The sequence below is a fragment of the Dipodomys ordii genome, unplaced genomic scaffold, assembly GCF_000151885.1.
Source record: "Dipodomys ordii isolate 6190 unplaced genomic scaffold, Dord_2.0 Scaffold27, whole genome shotgun sequence".
Taxonomy (NCBI): Eukaryota; Metazoa; Chordata; class Mammalia; order Rodentia; family Heteromyidae; genus Dipodomys; species Dipodomys ordii.
Window position 1 is genome coordinate 1851585 of NW_012267243.1, and position 17262 is coordinate 1868846.

A 17262-nucleotide genomic window follows, 5' to 3' on the forward strand; every position below is an offset into this window, starting at 1 on the left:
ACATGTGCAAGATAGTGAGTACATTTCTTATCAAACATTGTTGGCTCCTCCTTTGTTTCTCCATACCATCCCTTCCCCTCTTTGTCCCTCGCCCCCACAAACCCTACCACCTCCACACCCACCCCCAAACCCCCCCACCCCGCCAAAGATGCAAAGTTCGTTTTTTGACACAATGTCTTGTACATCTCATTGTTGTAATGGGTCTACCTGTACCCCTATTTAAAAAGTTTGTTTTTTCCCTTCCCCTCCACAAATTATATCAACATCAAATACAGTGAAAGCATAGCTTATACCCTGAGGGAGGTACATAAAAAGCAACAAGGAAATCATCTTATAAATATGTTAGAAACAATTGCAAGAAAAAAAACATGGGAATCCTTATCTTGGGGTTCATTTCACTTAACATTAACTTGTCTTATAGTTTCTGTTTGTCTCTGACAAATACTAGTTATCACAAATAAGGGAAACCATGGGACCTATATTTCTTTGGGCCTGGCTTACTTCACTTAATATAATTTTTTCCAAGTCTTTCCATTTTCTAACAAATGGGGCAATTTCATTCTTTCTAATGGAGGCATAGAATTCCATTGTGTATATATACCACATTTTCTTGATCCATTCATGTACTGAGGGGTATCTGGGTTGGTTTCATATTTTAGCTATGGTAAACAATGCTGCGATAATCATAGTTGTGCTGGTAGCTTTAGTATGGTCTTGTTTGTGATCATTTGGGTAAATGCCCAAAAGTGGGATTGCTGGGTCATAGGGGAGCTCTATGTGGAGTCTTTTGAGAAACCTCCATACTACTTTCCAAAGTGGTTGAACAAGTTTACACTCCCACCAACAATGCAGTAAGATTCCCTTCTGTCCATATCCCCTCCAGCATCTGTTGTTATTAGAGTTCTTGATTATAGCCATTCTAACTGGGGTGAGGTGATATCTAAATGTTGTTTTGATTTGCGTTTCTTTTATAGCTAGAGAGGTTGAGCATTTCTTCATGTGTCTATTGGCCATCCTTCTTTCCTTTTCCAAGAAATTTCTCTTTAAGTTTTTAGCCCATTTATTTATGGGGCAATTGTTTCTTTTGAGGATTTGTTCTTGGGGGATTTAAGTTTTGAGTTCCAGGTATATTTTAGATATGAGACCCTTGTCCGTTGTATGGCTAGTGAAGATTTTCTCCCAATCCATTGGCTTTTTATTGATCTTGCTAGCTATATCTTTGCCATGCAGAAGCTCTGCAATTTCTTGCAGTTCCATTTGTCCAACCTTTCTTTGATTTGTTGTGTTTCCGGGTCTCTATTAAGAAAATTGTGGCCTGTGCCAAGGAGACCTAGGGTGTCTCCTATTCCATCCTGTAATGTTTTCAGAGTGTCTGCTTTGACTGCCAGGTCTTTGATCCATTTGGAGTTGATTCTGGTGCATGGTGATATATAAGGATCTAGCTTTAGTTTTCTACAATCATCACGCATATTTTAAAATATTTTGGTAATGTTACTCAGGCTTTTCTGAGGTGAACTAAGGAGAACTAAGGAAAGCAAAGAATACATGTGTATTAGCTATCACAAATTTACAATCTAACGTCTTAAAAAATAACTATAACACATCTACACACCAAATTCTAAACCCACATTAAAAAAGGATAGCTCACAGGTATCAGTTCAAATTTCAGCAAGTATTTCAACAGCAAGTAAGACAGCCTTCAAATAATTGTTAAGTGATTTTTAGAAAATCTTTAATTAGGAACTGAGATGATCTAGTGAACATTCTGCTTATAGCAGAGTTAATCTCCCTGTTCCGAAGGCTGTAGATGATGGGGTTCATGAAAGGGGGCACTATGGTGTAGAACATGGCTGTCAGCAGATTTTTAAGGGATGCTTTCTCTTCAATGGGACCTAAGACAGCTACGGAGCCAGAAATTGCAAACAAAAGGAGGATGAACAATTGTGGGGAGCATGTGGATAAGGCTTTATTCCGGGCTTCCACTGAATGCATCTTTAACACAGATGTAAATATTTTAACATATGATATAATCATAATGAAAAAACATCCTAAGACAAGGCACACACTAACAGCAATGATTACAAATTCAGAAAATTGAACCTCTGAAGATGTTATTCTCAAAACTTGAGGTATATCACAGAAAAATTGCTGGATCACATTGGTCTTTGTAAATGGAAGTCTGAATATGGCACAGGTGTGGACAGCAGAATAGACCAGACCAGAGGCCCAGGAGCCACCTGCTGCCTGGGCACACATCTTCCGGGTGACAATGAGTCTGTAGTGCAGAGGGCGGCAGATGGCAATATAGCGATCAAAGGCCATGACCACAAGGAAAGCAAATTCTGCAGTGGCAAAAAGTAGGTAGAAAAAAATCTGAGCAGCACATTCTCTCAGGGTGATGGTCATGCTGCCCGTCATGGAATTCACAATGGATTTGGGAACAAAGACTGAGATGCTACAGAGGTCTACGAGGGATAAATTGCTCATAAAAAAGTACATTGGAGAATGAAGATGAGTGTCTGTCACAATTACAGTAATGGTTATTAGATTCCCAGTTAATGTTGCTAGATAAATTGCTAAAAACATCAGACTTTGTAAAACTCGTAGCTTCTGGGAGCTGGAGATATCCATGAGGAGGAACTCTGTGAAGAAGGTGATATTGTTCATGTCTGACTAGGTGGTGTGGTCTCCCTGTGTTAAAATGATGACAAGAAGAATGCAGACAATTCTTAACACTACAAACAAAATGCAGACATTGTATCAGTGTATGCTTCTCAGTAGTATCTCAGGAAAGAATAAGTGGATAAATTGAATTCCAATAAATGTACATAGACTCATAGTAAGATTAATTCCCCATTTCCTTCTATTTACAACAATTATGTCAGTCACTCTAAGTAAGATAGCTTCTCTATTGTCATCTTTCTGGGTCTAAAAATTAGAAAGATGCTACTCATTAGGTAGGATCTAGGAATCAAGAGTGAATTTGAGTGTCCCTTTCTGTGTCTGATTGTTTTAGAAAGTATTTCCATGACAACTTTAATAAATCAAACTGCAATTCTTGTGACACATAACTATATAACTATATAGTCTCAGTATTGTTTCATTTGCATTAAAATATGTAACTGGTAATAATATTATTAAAGTCTTAATATTATGTAAGAATATCATTTGCATTCCATTAGTATTTTGTATAGTATTTATTTGAAATTTAAAAATATTTAAAAATTTTCTCCCTTGGAATAGTAAAATGGTTTGATTACCCTGACATATTTATATTACCTTCCAGTATGTTTTGCAAAATATTTTACATTGATTTATTTTCTTCAAATCCTTTGGATCATATGTGATTTATTAGCCTAATTTTTATACATGAATTGAACTTACTGTTCAGAGAGAATATTTTAATTGTCAAAAGCAATGCTACTTGATCAAATTGTTAAATTAAAATAAGCTACAATTTTGATTTTCTTAATGGAAATTCCACATTAGCTCTGGATCTTTTTTTAAAGTTTCTTATTGTAAAAACACTGTATAGAGGGGTTACAGTTACATGAGTAAGGTAATGAGTACAATTCTTATAGAGCATTGTTACCTCCTCCTTTGTTTTCCCCTATCATCCCTTCCCTCCCACCTCCACACCTCCTCCCCTTCTCCCCTACCCTGCCAAAGTTGTAAAGTGTGTTTTCAGCATAGTGTTTTGCACATCTCATTATTACAATGGGTCAACCTGTATCCTTATTTCATCGTTTTGTTATTTCCCTTCTCCTCCCCAAATTACAAAAATGTATATACAAGATGCAGGGCACCGGAATTAAATTCAGTGAAAACAGGGGTTATACCGTGGGGGAAGAACATATAAAAGAAACAAAAAAATCGCATACTACATTATACATACATTAAAAACAATAGCAAGGAAAAAACAGTTGTGTCCCTATCCTGGGGTGCATATGGAGGTTCCTCATAAAACTCCACATAGAGCTCCCTTATGACCCAGCAATCCCACTTTTGGGCTTTTACCCAAATGATCACAATCAAGGCTGTACCAAAGCTACCAGCACAGCTATGTTTATTGCAGTATTATTTGCCATAGCTGAGATATGGAACCAACCCAGATGCCCCTCAGTAGTTGAATGGATCAAGAAAATGTGGTATATATACACAATGGAATTCTGTGCCTCCATCAGAAAGAATGACATTGCCCCATTTGTTAGGAAATGGAAAGACTTGGAAAAAATTATATTAAGTGAAGTAAGTCAGCCCAAAGAAACATAGGTCCCATGGTTTTCCTTATTTGCTATAACTAGTGTAAGTCTAGGACAAGCAGAAAAGGTCAAAAGCTATGTACATATGACCATTTAAATTTAAAGAAATCCTAATGTCCCCATACTAAATTCACATGACAATTGTATTCTCAGACTGACAACCTAATGAATATTCTTGTTCAGAAGAAAAAGTTCAAGGTTCACTCATGATCTTCCTTCATTTTCTCAGTGACATTATCAAGGTATTTGGTTCTCAGCTTAAAAATACACCAGAATGAGTGGGACGTCCAATTCCTTATCATTAAAATAAGATAGCAATACACGGAGATGGTAATGCTTCATAAATCCATCAATTATCAGTAATTGTCCATAATAATGGACATATTAGAAATTTCAATTTGCTGTTTCTTTTTGTCCACTTGGTATTAAAGAGACTTTTTTATTTTGATCAACATACATGGTAAAATAAAGTTGAGTTTTGACACTCACAATAAAGGGGGCACACAGAAAAGGTGGGACAAAGGGTAAACAAACTCAGTTTGTTTTGATGAAATGTCACTGCAATTTTCTTTTGCTTCTGGGTTTCTTAGCTTTTCAGATCCAGCTCAAGAAATACTTCATTGGACCTGTTGCTCAGTTTCAAGGGAATATTTCAATCTTGATAGCTTCAAACTTCTAATTTGGCTTATATATAAAACAGATATCCAGAGTTTTAAGAACAATTACCATTGTACTTATAAGCTGAATTGTTAAACGGTAAATCTTTTGTACAACTACTTAAAGATAATAATAGTGTAATTTTTAAAAAGAACAATGACCCAAAATAAAAACTCAAATCTGAAACTATCAGTTTGTCCTATAAATATGCCATAAATCATTAAGCATACTTGAGAACTTGAAGTATATTTTAGGTACTTATATGAATTATTTATTACTTTCATGAGAGAAATATATATAAGTTAATAAATTCAAAGATACCTGAGAAGTGAGGATATGAGTGTAACCTCACTAACATGAATATTACTTTGCTTCTTTCTTCAGGAAATAAAGTACAAAAAGTTACTTCTTAGTCCATTCCACATATTGTATGAGTATTTCTGGTTCTGAATTATTTATAAATATGGAGTTTTGGAACTTGTGTGGTCAAACTTCTGATGCTCTCTAGAGACATGACCTCTAGATTTCAACCTCCAAAGAGGCCAATTTTATGTAACTGTTAACTGGTAAACAAGCAATGGCCATACCATCGAGATTAATTAAATTTCTGAGTTTGTGGGAGATAATTTATGTGATGAAATAAAAAAATATTCAAAAATGCTTAGTACATCACAAACTTTCCACTTAATGTCTAACTCTAAAATTAATTTATTAATATTATAGTTTTAAAATTTACATTCGAGGGCTGGGATGTAGCTCAGTAGCACACTTGTCTATCAAGTGAAATGTCCTGGGTTCAATCAAAACAAAAAGTAAAATACAGTTTTAAAAACCCAAACAAATAAAATTTGCAGTGATAAAAAGCATTTTATGGAAGCGGCGCTGTAGCTCATGTGGTAGAGCACTACCCTTGAGCTAAAGTACTGATGGACAGAGCCCAGGCCCAGAATTCAAGCCCCACAACTGAAAAAAAAAAAGCATTTTGTAGTTAAACTGAAATACTTGGAAACGTTGCCTAACTCTAAACCAATATATGCCAGGCAGCAAATACAATGGAATTTTATACAACCAATAGAATAATACCGTGCCATTTCCAAGGAAATGGATGGGCCCAGAACAAATCCTGTTATGAGATAAGCTAAGCTCAGGGAGACAAATGGAACATGCTTTCTCTTATATGCAGGAGCTAGATCTAAAATACACTGGGACATGGTAAATAATATAGGACTCGAGACCTTCATATGCAGTGAGACCAGAGGAGACTACTCTTAGGAGAGTTAACACAAAAGTACAATGTCTATATGTATTTGATTATATAAAATATTTATCAAAATGAACTCCAAGAAATAAAAAATAGGTTTTTCCTTTGTTGTTGTTTTCTGTTTGTTTATTTATCTTTCTTTGGGATGCTAAGGGGGGCACAGATTTGGAGGGACAAAGGGTCAACAAATACAGCAGTGGTACTCACTAGATACTATGCGGAAAAATGAACAAGGCAACTTGTAGGTGAGTTGCATGACTATAACTCCTCTGTACATCATTTTATAATAATTTTTAAAAGGTTAAAAAGGTGTCACTAAAAATGGAGTCATAGCTAAGATATCCTTGTCCATGAAACTGATGGGGGCAATTTCCCTAGGTTTCTCCCAAGCAGTTTGACAGTTTGAAGTCTTACATTCACATCTTTAAATTTGAATTCATTTTTTTCTGCATGTGGCATGTAACAAAGGCTAACTTTATTCTTCTGGGAATTTTTGGTTGGTGAGGTTCTAGGTCTTATACTTGAGGGCCTGGCACTCTACCATGTGAGATGCTCTTCAGTGCTTTTTACTTTTAGCTTATTTTTAGCATAAGGGTTTTTATTGGCTTAGGACTGCCTTAGACTGCAATCTACCTATGCCTACGCTTATGACATAGCTTTTATCAAAATGTGAACCATGATGCCTAGCTTGTTTGTTGAGATGACAAGTCACTAACATTTTACCCAGGCTGGCCTTGAACGTTGAGCCTCCAGTGACTATCTCCCCAGTTGAAGGAATTATAGGCACGAGGCATATTTCTGCCCCTTCTGATGCCTTAAATAAGTTGTCCATTCTCCATTCTGTGTTCCTGACACTTTTTCAAAAACCATTCTTGCTGATTGTATTTATGTCTGAGCTCTCCAAATTTTTACAAATTATGTGTGCCCATATTTCTGCCATTGTCATGTTGTGTTTTGATTGCTCTTAACTTTGCAATAGTTTGAAATTGGGTAATGTCATGTGCCAAATTCCTTTCTTTCCCCTCGGCATTACTTGGGATTGTCAACATATTTTGTGTGTATGTCAGTCCGAAGCTTATTTTTTTCTTTTCCCATGAAAACTAACATTTGAATTTTTATAGGAATGGTGTTCAATCTATTGATACTTTGATTAATAAGGGCATTTTGATAAATTTAATCCTGCCAATCAGCAGGGACTGATACTTTTTCTAAATACAATTAGTTTCAACAATTTCTTTTTAGTTTTCAATATTTGAATCATTTCTCTTTGGTTATATCCATTAATATGTAAGGAATTGTGCATATGACATATTTCCATAATGTGATTTAACTGGAAATTCAAAATCCATTCAATGATTTGTAAGGATATGACAAAAAGTTATATGACAAAAAGTTTTCAAAATAATATTATTGGCTTCTGAACATATACAAAATAGGCTTTAGTTTAGCATTCCAAAAGTTTACTAAGTAGCTAAAATTCCTATTTTCTCAACAATAGAGCACAATTTATAGTTACACTTGGGTAGGGGGAGACTTAAACAATTAAATATTCTGCTTCTAAGTTCTTGAGAAGGAAACTAATAGAAAAGAGTGTAAATTAATATGCCTCACTTGCCTATAATTTTCATAGTTATATATTTGTTGTTGTAAAATATTTTAGGTTGGTCATACAATAAACAAACCTATTATACAAACCTAAAACTTTATAGTAGAATTTACAAATTGTCTTCAAATAAGACTGCATGAAGACCAAGTTATGATATTTAATATTGCCTCACTTGAAGGGAAATGAGCCATTCAAGCATTCAACATTTTGTAATAGACAGAGGATAAGGGAGTGATGATGCGCACAGCTTTCCCACTCAACCCTATTGCCATTTCCCAAATATGAAAAACTCAGAAAGAAGGGAAACACATGAAGGATGATTTAGGTTCAGCCTATTACTGCTCCATGCCTAATCTCTGATATTATTAGAAAAGCTTCTATTTGCATTGCAGCAACCTATGGGCTGAGTGTTTTGCTCCACATCTGAGAGACCGATTGGTTGCAGTTTGCCTGTGCTTTGTAGGGACTTCATACTCCTTGACAGGATGCCACAGGCACACACAGCTTGTCACAATACATAATGTTTGCAGAAATGATTTCTTCCCAATACTCACCTTCTCCACGAACACAAGTAGACTTTGTTTGAGGACATTCTATCCCAAGAAGATTTGTTTGATTTAGGACATTTAAGTCAACATTTCTTTTTTTTCAATATTTTGTGCATTTTTATTGTAAAAATGCTGTACAGAGGAGTTACAGTTACATGAGTAAGGTAATGAGTCCAACCTTTCTTAAGTACTTTGGGGTTTTATTGGCAAGATATACCTTATTTACAAAATTGCTTATAAATTAAAATGACCAGGCAGTGATTCCACTACTTTAAGTAGTATGTACTTTCACAATTTTTCCTCCAATCAGTTAATACAGCTGTCCCTTCCCTTTAGTCTATTTGTGTTCTATATTGGCAGTAAATTTCTTGTAGATGTTTGTTTTCTCTAACTTATGAGAAGCTGTAATTTGCATATACTCGAATCATTGCCATTTAAGCAGTTATTAATATAGACTGATGTTAACCTTTCTAAGCTAAAACCTATTTGTTGTTCTTTGTTACTTTCTGTATTTACAAACTTTCTTGCTTTTGTGGCTCTAATTGAGCATTTTCCATAGACATGGAATGTTAAACTATCTTCTGCCATGCTCTTAGGTCTCTGCATCTGGGACATGGCTGTGATTTTTTTTTAATTTAGTTTTTAAGTTTCTAATGTCTTGAACTTTCTTGAATGATAGAGGTGCTATTGTCTTTTAACACTATGGCTCTTGGCCAGCCTCTACTTAGCCTCAGGAGTTTGCTGTCATAGAAGCCTCAAATGAGCTTAGAAAATACAACTTTATCCCCATTTGCACAGAAGTGTTCAGGAATGGAGGGCTAATTATTTACTACTTACCTGTAATTTAGTCACTCGTGCCTATACAAAGAAACGGTACTAAAGCCTTTCAGCAACCATATTCAACAAGCCTTTGAGCTTGTGATCATCTGCAGATGCTCAGAGGGTTTTGGCCACTGATAGAACATGGAGACCCAATCTCTCTCCTAATAGTTGGCCTTTTGCCACACTTTCATTGACTTCTGTGAGTTGATTGCCTTATCGCAAAGTGATAATACTAAGTAAAACACAGTTTTACCTCTAAGACAAGGGCTACTGAGACTCTAGGATGTGACAACTTGTTCTAGAAATCCTTAAATGGATATGATACCTATCTGCAAAATGAGTAACCAGGCACAACATTTATGGCTCATTTCTGAAGTGGAGAAAGTCTTCGGGAGTGAGTACTGAGCACCAAGTAGTTAGTATTGGACATGGAATGAGCTGTAGAACTAGTTGGTGTCTGAGAAGTGAAACTGGACATGTTTGCTTTGACAGAACCCTCTCCTCCTCATGCTCTGTATCTCTTCCCCATTCAGTTTAGGTGAGAGTGGACAGCTACAGAGACACCAGCTTGGACATTTTTCCCCTCTTAAGACAGCCAGGCCAAAGCCCTGTGGCTAAACATTACAGAGATTATTTAAGGACAAGATTTATTAAGAATAAGATGATCTGGGAAAGATTCAGAACATCTGCTCTTCTTGTCTGTCACTGTGTTTCTCTTATAGACCTAATATGAACTGTATATTTTAATGTTTTTTTCAATCAAAACATTCCCTTTGCTGGGCGCTGATGGCTCATACCTATAATTCTAGGTACTCAGGAAGCTGAGATCTGAGGATCAAGGTTCAAAGCAAGCCCAGGCAGGAAAGTCCATGAGGTTCTTATCTCTAATAAACTATTAAGAAAAGGCCAGAAGTGACACTGTGGCTCAGGTGGTATAGCACTAGCCTTGAGTGAAAAGCTCAGACACAGCAGCCAGGCCCTCAGTTTAGTCCCACAACCAACCAAAAAAAATTTCCTTGGGAAAATCAGAACAATGATAATTACGCTCCTTCAAAAGCAATCCACAATGAGAAGTGTCTGGCCATTTTCTGATACTGAATCTTGTGTTAAATTTTTCACCATTTTCCTCCCTTTGTGACTCATGTCTTGATAGAGAAGCCTGCTGTATCCTTCATTGTCCATATCCAGATTCTGTATACAGTAGTTTCTGTACCCGTGTCTACGTCCTCATGTAGCTCATACCTTATCTCAGCCTCTTTGTTCTGTCAAACTATTTTCACAGGGGTGCAAGAAAGGAAGTACTGCTCTCACAAGAGATATTACTTTGAAAAGTAGCATACTCTTCCACAGCCTCATGACTCATGTAGGTTAATATCATTTTCAACCTCTGCAACATGTGTGCCAACAGGGCACCGTTTGAGTCACTGTGAAGACAAAATGTCATGCATACTATTTTGTGATATTGGTAGATAAAATATTACACATAAATAACATACATATATATTTCACAATAAAATACATATGTGTGTATATATGCATATATAGGTGTATATACCTATATGTATGAGTTATATGTATCTATTCATATATAACTACACTAATGTGTCCTGGGAAATACCTGAACTTTTTTATATTAAGTGCATGCCTCTCCTCTTTCTCTTTGAATGTGCATAGAAATGGCAAGTAGTTGTGCATGAGAAATGTCTCCCCTCTTTACAGTGCATTCTCAATAACCTCTTACCCAGAGACGCACCCTATAATAGCCTAAAAGTGGGATTGCTGGGTCATAGGGGAGCTCTATCTGGAGTCTTTTGAGGAACCTCCATACCACTTTTAAAGTGGTTGAACAAGTTTACACTCCCACCAACAATGCAGTAGGGTTCCCTTCTGTCCACATCCCCTCCATCATCTGTTGTTATTAGAGTTCTTGATTATAGGAAATAGAAGAGGCAATCCAAAAATTCATATGGAACAATAAAAAAAACCCTGAATAGCAAAAACAATCCTTAACAGAAAGAACAGTGCTGGAGGAATATCAATACCAAATTTCAAACTCTACTACAAAACCATAGTAATCAAAACAGCTTGGTACTGGCACAAGAACAGACCTCGGGACCAATGGAATAGAATTGAAAACCCAGAAATGAACCTACAGACCTATAGCCATCTAATCTTCCATAAGGGAGCTGAAAAAAATAGAATGGAAGAAAGACAGCCTCTTCAGTAAATGGCAAAATTGGTTAATCACTTGTAGCAAACTAAAGCTAGATCCTTATATATCACCAGCTACTAGAATCACCTCCAAATGGATCGAAGACCTCAGAATCAAAGCAGACACCCGCAAAACATTACAGGACAGAATAGGAAAAATCCTCGGTCTCCTTGGAACAGGCCGAAATTTTCTTAAAAGAGACCCAGAAACACAACAAATCCAAGAAAGATTGGACAAATGGGATTGCATGAAATTGCAGAGTTTCTGCATGGCAAAGGACATAGCTAGCAAGATCAATAGAAAGCCCACAGATTGGGAGATCTTCACTAGCCATGCAACGGATAAGGGTCTCATATCTAAAATATACCTGGAACTCAAAAAATTAAATCCCCCAACAACATATCCTCAAAGAAACAACTGCCCAATAAACAAGTGGGCTAAAGACTTAAAGAGAAACTTCTCTGAAGAGGAAAGAAGGATGGCTAATAGACACATGAAGAAATGCTCAACCTCCTTAGCCATAAAAGAAATGCAAATCAAAACAACATTGAGATTCCACCTCACCCCAGTTAGAATGGCTGTAATCAAAGTTTTTTTTAATTGAACTGAGTAAAGAACTTAAAAGAATAGGAAACAGAATAGTGAGTGAGAATCTTTCTCTAAAGAACCTCCTCAACCTTTCCCCTGTGAAAAACATGAATGGATTAAAAACAATAAGACATTAATACCCATTGAGACACTGTTTGGTTGTAAGAAAGAAGGAAATCTTCAAATGTTGAGTGAAATAAACCAGGATTGATTAGAAATCTGCACCAATTATTTTTAATATAAAAACTTAAGACAAATTCACAGAAAAAGGGGATGGTTTATTTGAACATAATCTTTGGCCAAGATGTCAAACATCTAAACTCACAAAATTTAAATTCATATCATTTAATAAAATATGACAAATCTATGCAATCCTGTAACCCATTCTTCCAATCAAAATTGTATACAAAACACACCATCCCCTAAAACTGCTTTTTATTTTAAAAGTCTCCCTAATTTCAGGCTTAGTACGAATTAAGTGATTTTGCATATCATGTCCTTTATTAGTTGTTTTGCAATATTTTGGATCATTTTTAATATAAGAAAAATTTTATCTTGTATAGATTTTTAGAGAATATATGTATTTTTATTTTTTTATTGTGAAAATACTGTACAGAGAGATTACAATTACATGGGCAAGATAATGAGTACATTTCTTATCAAGCATTGTAGCCTCCTCTTTTGTTTCCCCTTTCCATCCTTTCCCATCCTCCCCGCTCCCCCCTTCCCCACCCCGTACCAATGTTGTAAAGTTCGTTTTCGATATAACAACTTGTACATCTCCTTGTTGCAATGGGTCCACCTGTATCCCTAATTAGACGATTTGTTTTTCCCCTTCCCCTCCACAAATTATATTGATATCAAATACAGTGAAAGCAGGAGTTATACTGTGGGGGAGGGACATACAAAGCAACAAAGAAATCATCTTATAAATGTGTTAGAAACAATCACATAAAAGAAAAAAAAACATTTGAATACGTAAAGCTACCAGCATGACTATGTTTATTGCAGCACAATTTACTATAGCTAAGATACGGAACCAACCCAGATGCCCCTCAGTAGATGAATGGATCAAGAAAATGTGGTATATATACACAATGGATTCTATGCCTCCATCAGCAAGAATGACATTGCTCCATTTGTTAGGTAATGGAAAGACTTGGAAAAAATTATATTAAGTGAAGTAAGCCAGGCCCAAAGAAACATAGGTCCCATGGTTTCCCTTACTTGCAATATCTAGTATATGTCTGAGTCAAGCAGAAAAGGTCAGATAAGGTGATGTTAGGAAGAATATATATTTTTATATGTTATATTTTAGAGAATATATATATTTTTTAGAGAATGGAAGGAACATTTTTGCTAGTGATTTCATACAATTGTCAAAAGGGTTCTTTGATTATATACTATCATTGAACAATTTATTACCTCTTAAAATTATTCAAAATTTGGAAACTGAAGCCCTATTGATATGTGTGTGTCACTGAATGATTTTGTAATATTGTGTATTAGTCATGTAGAAAATACTGGTATAGAGTATAAAGCAGCTTTTCTGACTACGATATATTTGATTATATAATTCCAAAATTTTGTAGATTTATAAATATATTCATAAATTAATTTTATAATCACACATGAATTGGGAAGTTTATTGACATACTATTAAGACAAATTCCTAAATATTTCCATTAAAATAGTGTCAAATATGTAAATTTAATTAATCTCAATGGAGTGACCAAGATTTCTCATCAATTACAAATTGGAAGAAATTTGGCCACCACGGGTGTTGAAATCAGTAGATCTCCAGAGAATGTCAGCAGTAAGAGCTATATAAGTTCTTATTAGAAATCAACATCCAAATAAGTATTTCAGAAATCAGATGGTCTATATAATGTTAAACAAATGATAAGTGATTTAAAAAAACTTTACTTGCTGAAGAAAGCAGGAAGATTGAGGATTTTTCAGGTTTCTTTAAATTCTGTAAAAGCAATACTCATGCTAGTGAAGTTAGACTTAGTACTCTTCAGTTCTCAGGTAATTTTATATTTGTTAACATATATTTCTCTAATAATACTAACAAATGAAATGAAGAAATAGCTGTGATACACTTCAAATTTAAACATACTACTTACTATAGCTCCAAATGATTTATATATGTTCATAGAAGAGTCATTCTCGTGTTTTTAATGAGTATTTTTAATGTCCTTAATTGTTCTACAAGCCGAAGAAAGTTAACATGGCATTTCATGGAAATCAGCCTCGTAAGCAAAATTGATCTGTCAAGTAGTAAAGCAAAAGGTTAAGACTTCTAATATCTAACTGTTATGGCTCTTACTATGAACAATTTTTGATAATAGATCTGTGCATTAAATTTATAATGTTGTTTATAATGTCGATAGATATAAATATATAACCATATCATTTAATGATAAATAGTGTTCAGAACCATATCCATTATAGAAAAAAAATAGAAATAAAAACCGATTGATTTCTTCATACTACCCCTTGTATGTACATACAAAGGCTACTCCAGTTGCAGTTAGATTTGGGTTATTAAAAGGTTTTGATACTAACAAAAATAATCAATTGCTAAATATCACTGAAAAAAGAGAGGAACAAGAATGGACTGTATTTTTCAGGGGAATATAAATTAGGCTATTATGATGTAGTTTAAGAAAACAAGCATCAGATGGATTAAGCATAAGGAATTTAGAATTTGTTTGGATGGAGGATGGTTTCATTGTAATATTTCAAAGAGACGGTTTTAGATACTGTACACAGATAAAGAGGTACAGCAAGGAAACTGGCTATACATTAGCAATACATAATGGAATTTTCTATACTGAAAAAATCTTTCTTATGGGTGTTATTTTAATGGGGGAAATAAAAAGCCCACAAATATGTCTTTAAGAACAATTAAATGAGGAAATTGTGTAGGCTAACATGATTGTTATGATTTCATTTAGTTTAAAATTATCATAATTTTGGAGTTCATATCCATTATGAAACTGTTTAAAAAGCACATTTTAAGCATCAGACACAGAAGGGAATACTCCAAAATCATTTTTCAATTCTGGTACTTAGGATATAAGGAACACCAGTTGAATTTTCTTTTCTTATATTTTTTTTATTATTAAAGATACTGTACAGAGGGGTTACAGTTACATGAGTAAGTTAATGAGTATATTTCCTAACCAGCATTATTACCTCCTCCTTTGTTTTCAAACATCAGAGGCAGAAATGGAAACTCAGAGACTGGGATAGCCATTCAAAATTGGAGGAAATGAGAAAATACTTATATGCTGAATTTAAAAGGATATTTCATGTATTGAAAAACAAGGCAATAGCTCAGCAGGTTTGGTAAGGAAAAAATATATATCCTCTGAACTTCAAGATACTTTATCAATTTACTCTATCATGAGCTCTTAATTAGAAGCCCTACAGTGATGTGAATGTCTGCATCTTATTTGTAGCTGTCATGCATTGTCTAAATTCTTCTTGTCACTTTCACACACAGAGCCTGCAGCACATAGGCAGACATGGACAACCTCACCCTCTTCACAAAATTCCTCCTCATGGATGTCTGCAGCTCCAGAGAGCTCCAACTTTTGCAAAGTCTACTGTTCTTAGTCATTTATCTGGGAGCCTTAATTGGGAATCTTATGACTATTTTTCTAATTGTGACAGACAACCACCTTCACTCTCCAATGTACTTTTTTATAAGTAATTTGTCTCTCATAGACCTCTGTAGCATCTCAGTTATTGTTCCCAAATCCATTGTGAATTCCATGACAGGCAGCATGACCATCACCCTGAGAGAATGTGCTGCTCAGATTTTTTTCTACCTACTTTTTGCCACTGCAGAGTTTGCTTTCCTTGTGGTCATGGCCTATGATCGCTATGTTGCCATCTGCCGCCCTCTGCACTACGGACTCATTGTCACCCGGAAGATGTGTGCCCAGGCAGCAGGTGGCTCCTGGGCCTCTGGTCTGGTCTATTCTGCTGTCCACACCTGTGCCATGTTCACTCTTCCTTTCACAAAGACCAATGTGATCCAGCAATTTTTCTGTGATATACCTCAAATTTTGAGAATATCATCTTCAGAGGTTCAATTTTCTGAATTTGTAATCATTGCTGTTAGTGTGTGCATTGTCATAGGATGTTTTGCCTTCATGATTATGTCATATGTTAATATATTTACATCTGTGTTGAAGATGCATTCAGTGGAAGCTCGGAACAAAGCCTTATCTACATGCTCCCCACAGCTGTTCATCCTCCTTTTGTTTATAATTTCTGGCTCTGTAGCTGTCTTAGGTCCCATTGCAAATAAAACATCCCTTAAAAGTCTTCTAACAGCCATGTTCTACACCATGGTGCCCCCTTTCATGAACCCCATCATTTACAGTCTCCGGAACAGAGAAATTAACTCTGCTCTAGGAAGAATGCTCACTAGATCATCTCAGTTCCTAATCAAGGATTTTTGTCACTAAAAAGTGCTTCACAGGACTTGAGGATGTAACCTAGTGACAGAGTGCTTGCCTAGAATGTACCACATACACACAAAAAGCTGGAAGTTGCACTGTGGCTCAAGTGCTAGCCTTAAGCAAAAAGAAGCTCACTGACAGTGTCCAGGCCCTGAATTCAAGCCTCAGGACCAAACAAGAACAACAACAAAAGCTTCACAATTCTATTTGGAAGAAGCCTTCCTTATATTTGAGATATATGTGTGTATGCATATATATGCAAATATATATAGTTAAATTTGAATTTATCCTTGTTAGTTCCTTATTTTAATTGCATATCTTGCTGCCTACACTTACAATAGTAAACTATAAATGTTTCTCCCTTTTTTCTTACTAAGCTATGTAATTACTACAGATTCCTTTGCCATGAAAGGACTGAACAAATTTTCCTATACATTTCCAAACTTTGAAATTGATTTGTTAAAATTTCAGTAAGTGTCAATCTGCTAAATAAACCTATCCCTTACCTGAAAAAAATTCAATAAGATAAAAGGAGAGGCCACACATCATTTTTCCTACCTTTCCAGATACATATTCTTTTAGGACAATTTTCTTGCCTTGGATATTTCTAACCCAGATGAATCTGAGTGGTTGTCTTAAAATCTCTAATGTCTATATTATTTTTTCATTCATTCCTTTTGGCTTAAAATATTTCATTTGATTGCCCTTTAGTCAACAGATTTCCAACTCTTAAATTCATTTACTTGGTCCTAATTGTTGTTCTCTATGCTTCAAAATAATCTTTAAATTGGTCATAATAGCTTTCAGTATGAAGATCCTTCACTC

At 35.3% G+C, this 17262-nt stretch overlaps 2 protein-coding genes across 2 annotated transcripts; one reads left to right on the plus strand and one right to left on the minus strand.

Moving 5' to 3' along the window:
* Nucleotides 1-1710: 1710 nt before the first annotated feature.
* Nucleotides 1711-2667, minus strand: LOC105985080 (olfactory receptor 14I1-like). Its single transcript, XM_013015489.1, has one exon. It carries the CDS (start codon nt 2665-2667, stop codon nt 1711-1713), a length of 957 nt encoding a protein of 318 aa, XP_012870943.1.
* A 12825-nt stretch (nt 2668-15492) lies between these two features.
* On the plus strand, nt 15493-16443 carry LOC105985081 (olfactory receptor 14I1-like). The gene has a single exon (XM_013015490.1). The coding sequence runs from the start codon at nt 15493-15495 to the stop codon at nt 16441-16443; it is 951 nt and encodes a 316-aa protein (XP_012870944.1).
* The last annotated feature ends 819 nt before the right edge of the window (nt 16444-17262 follow it).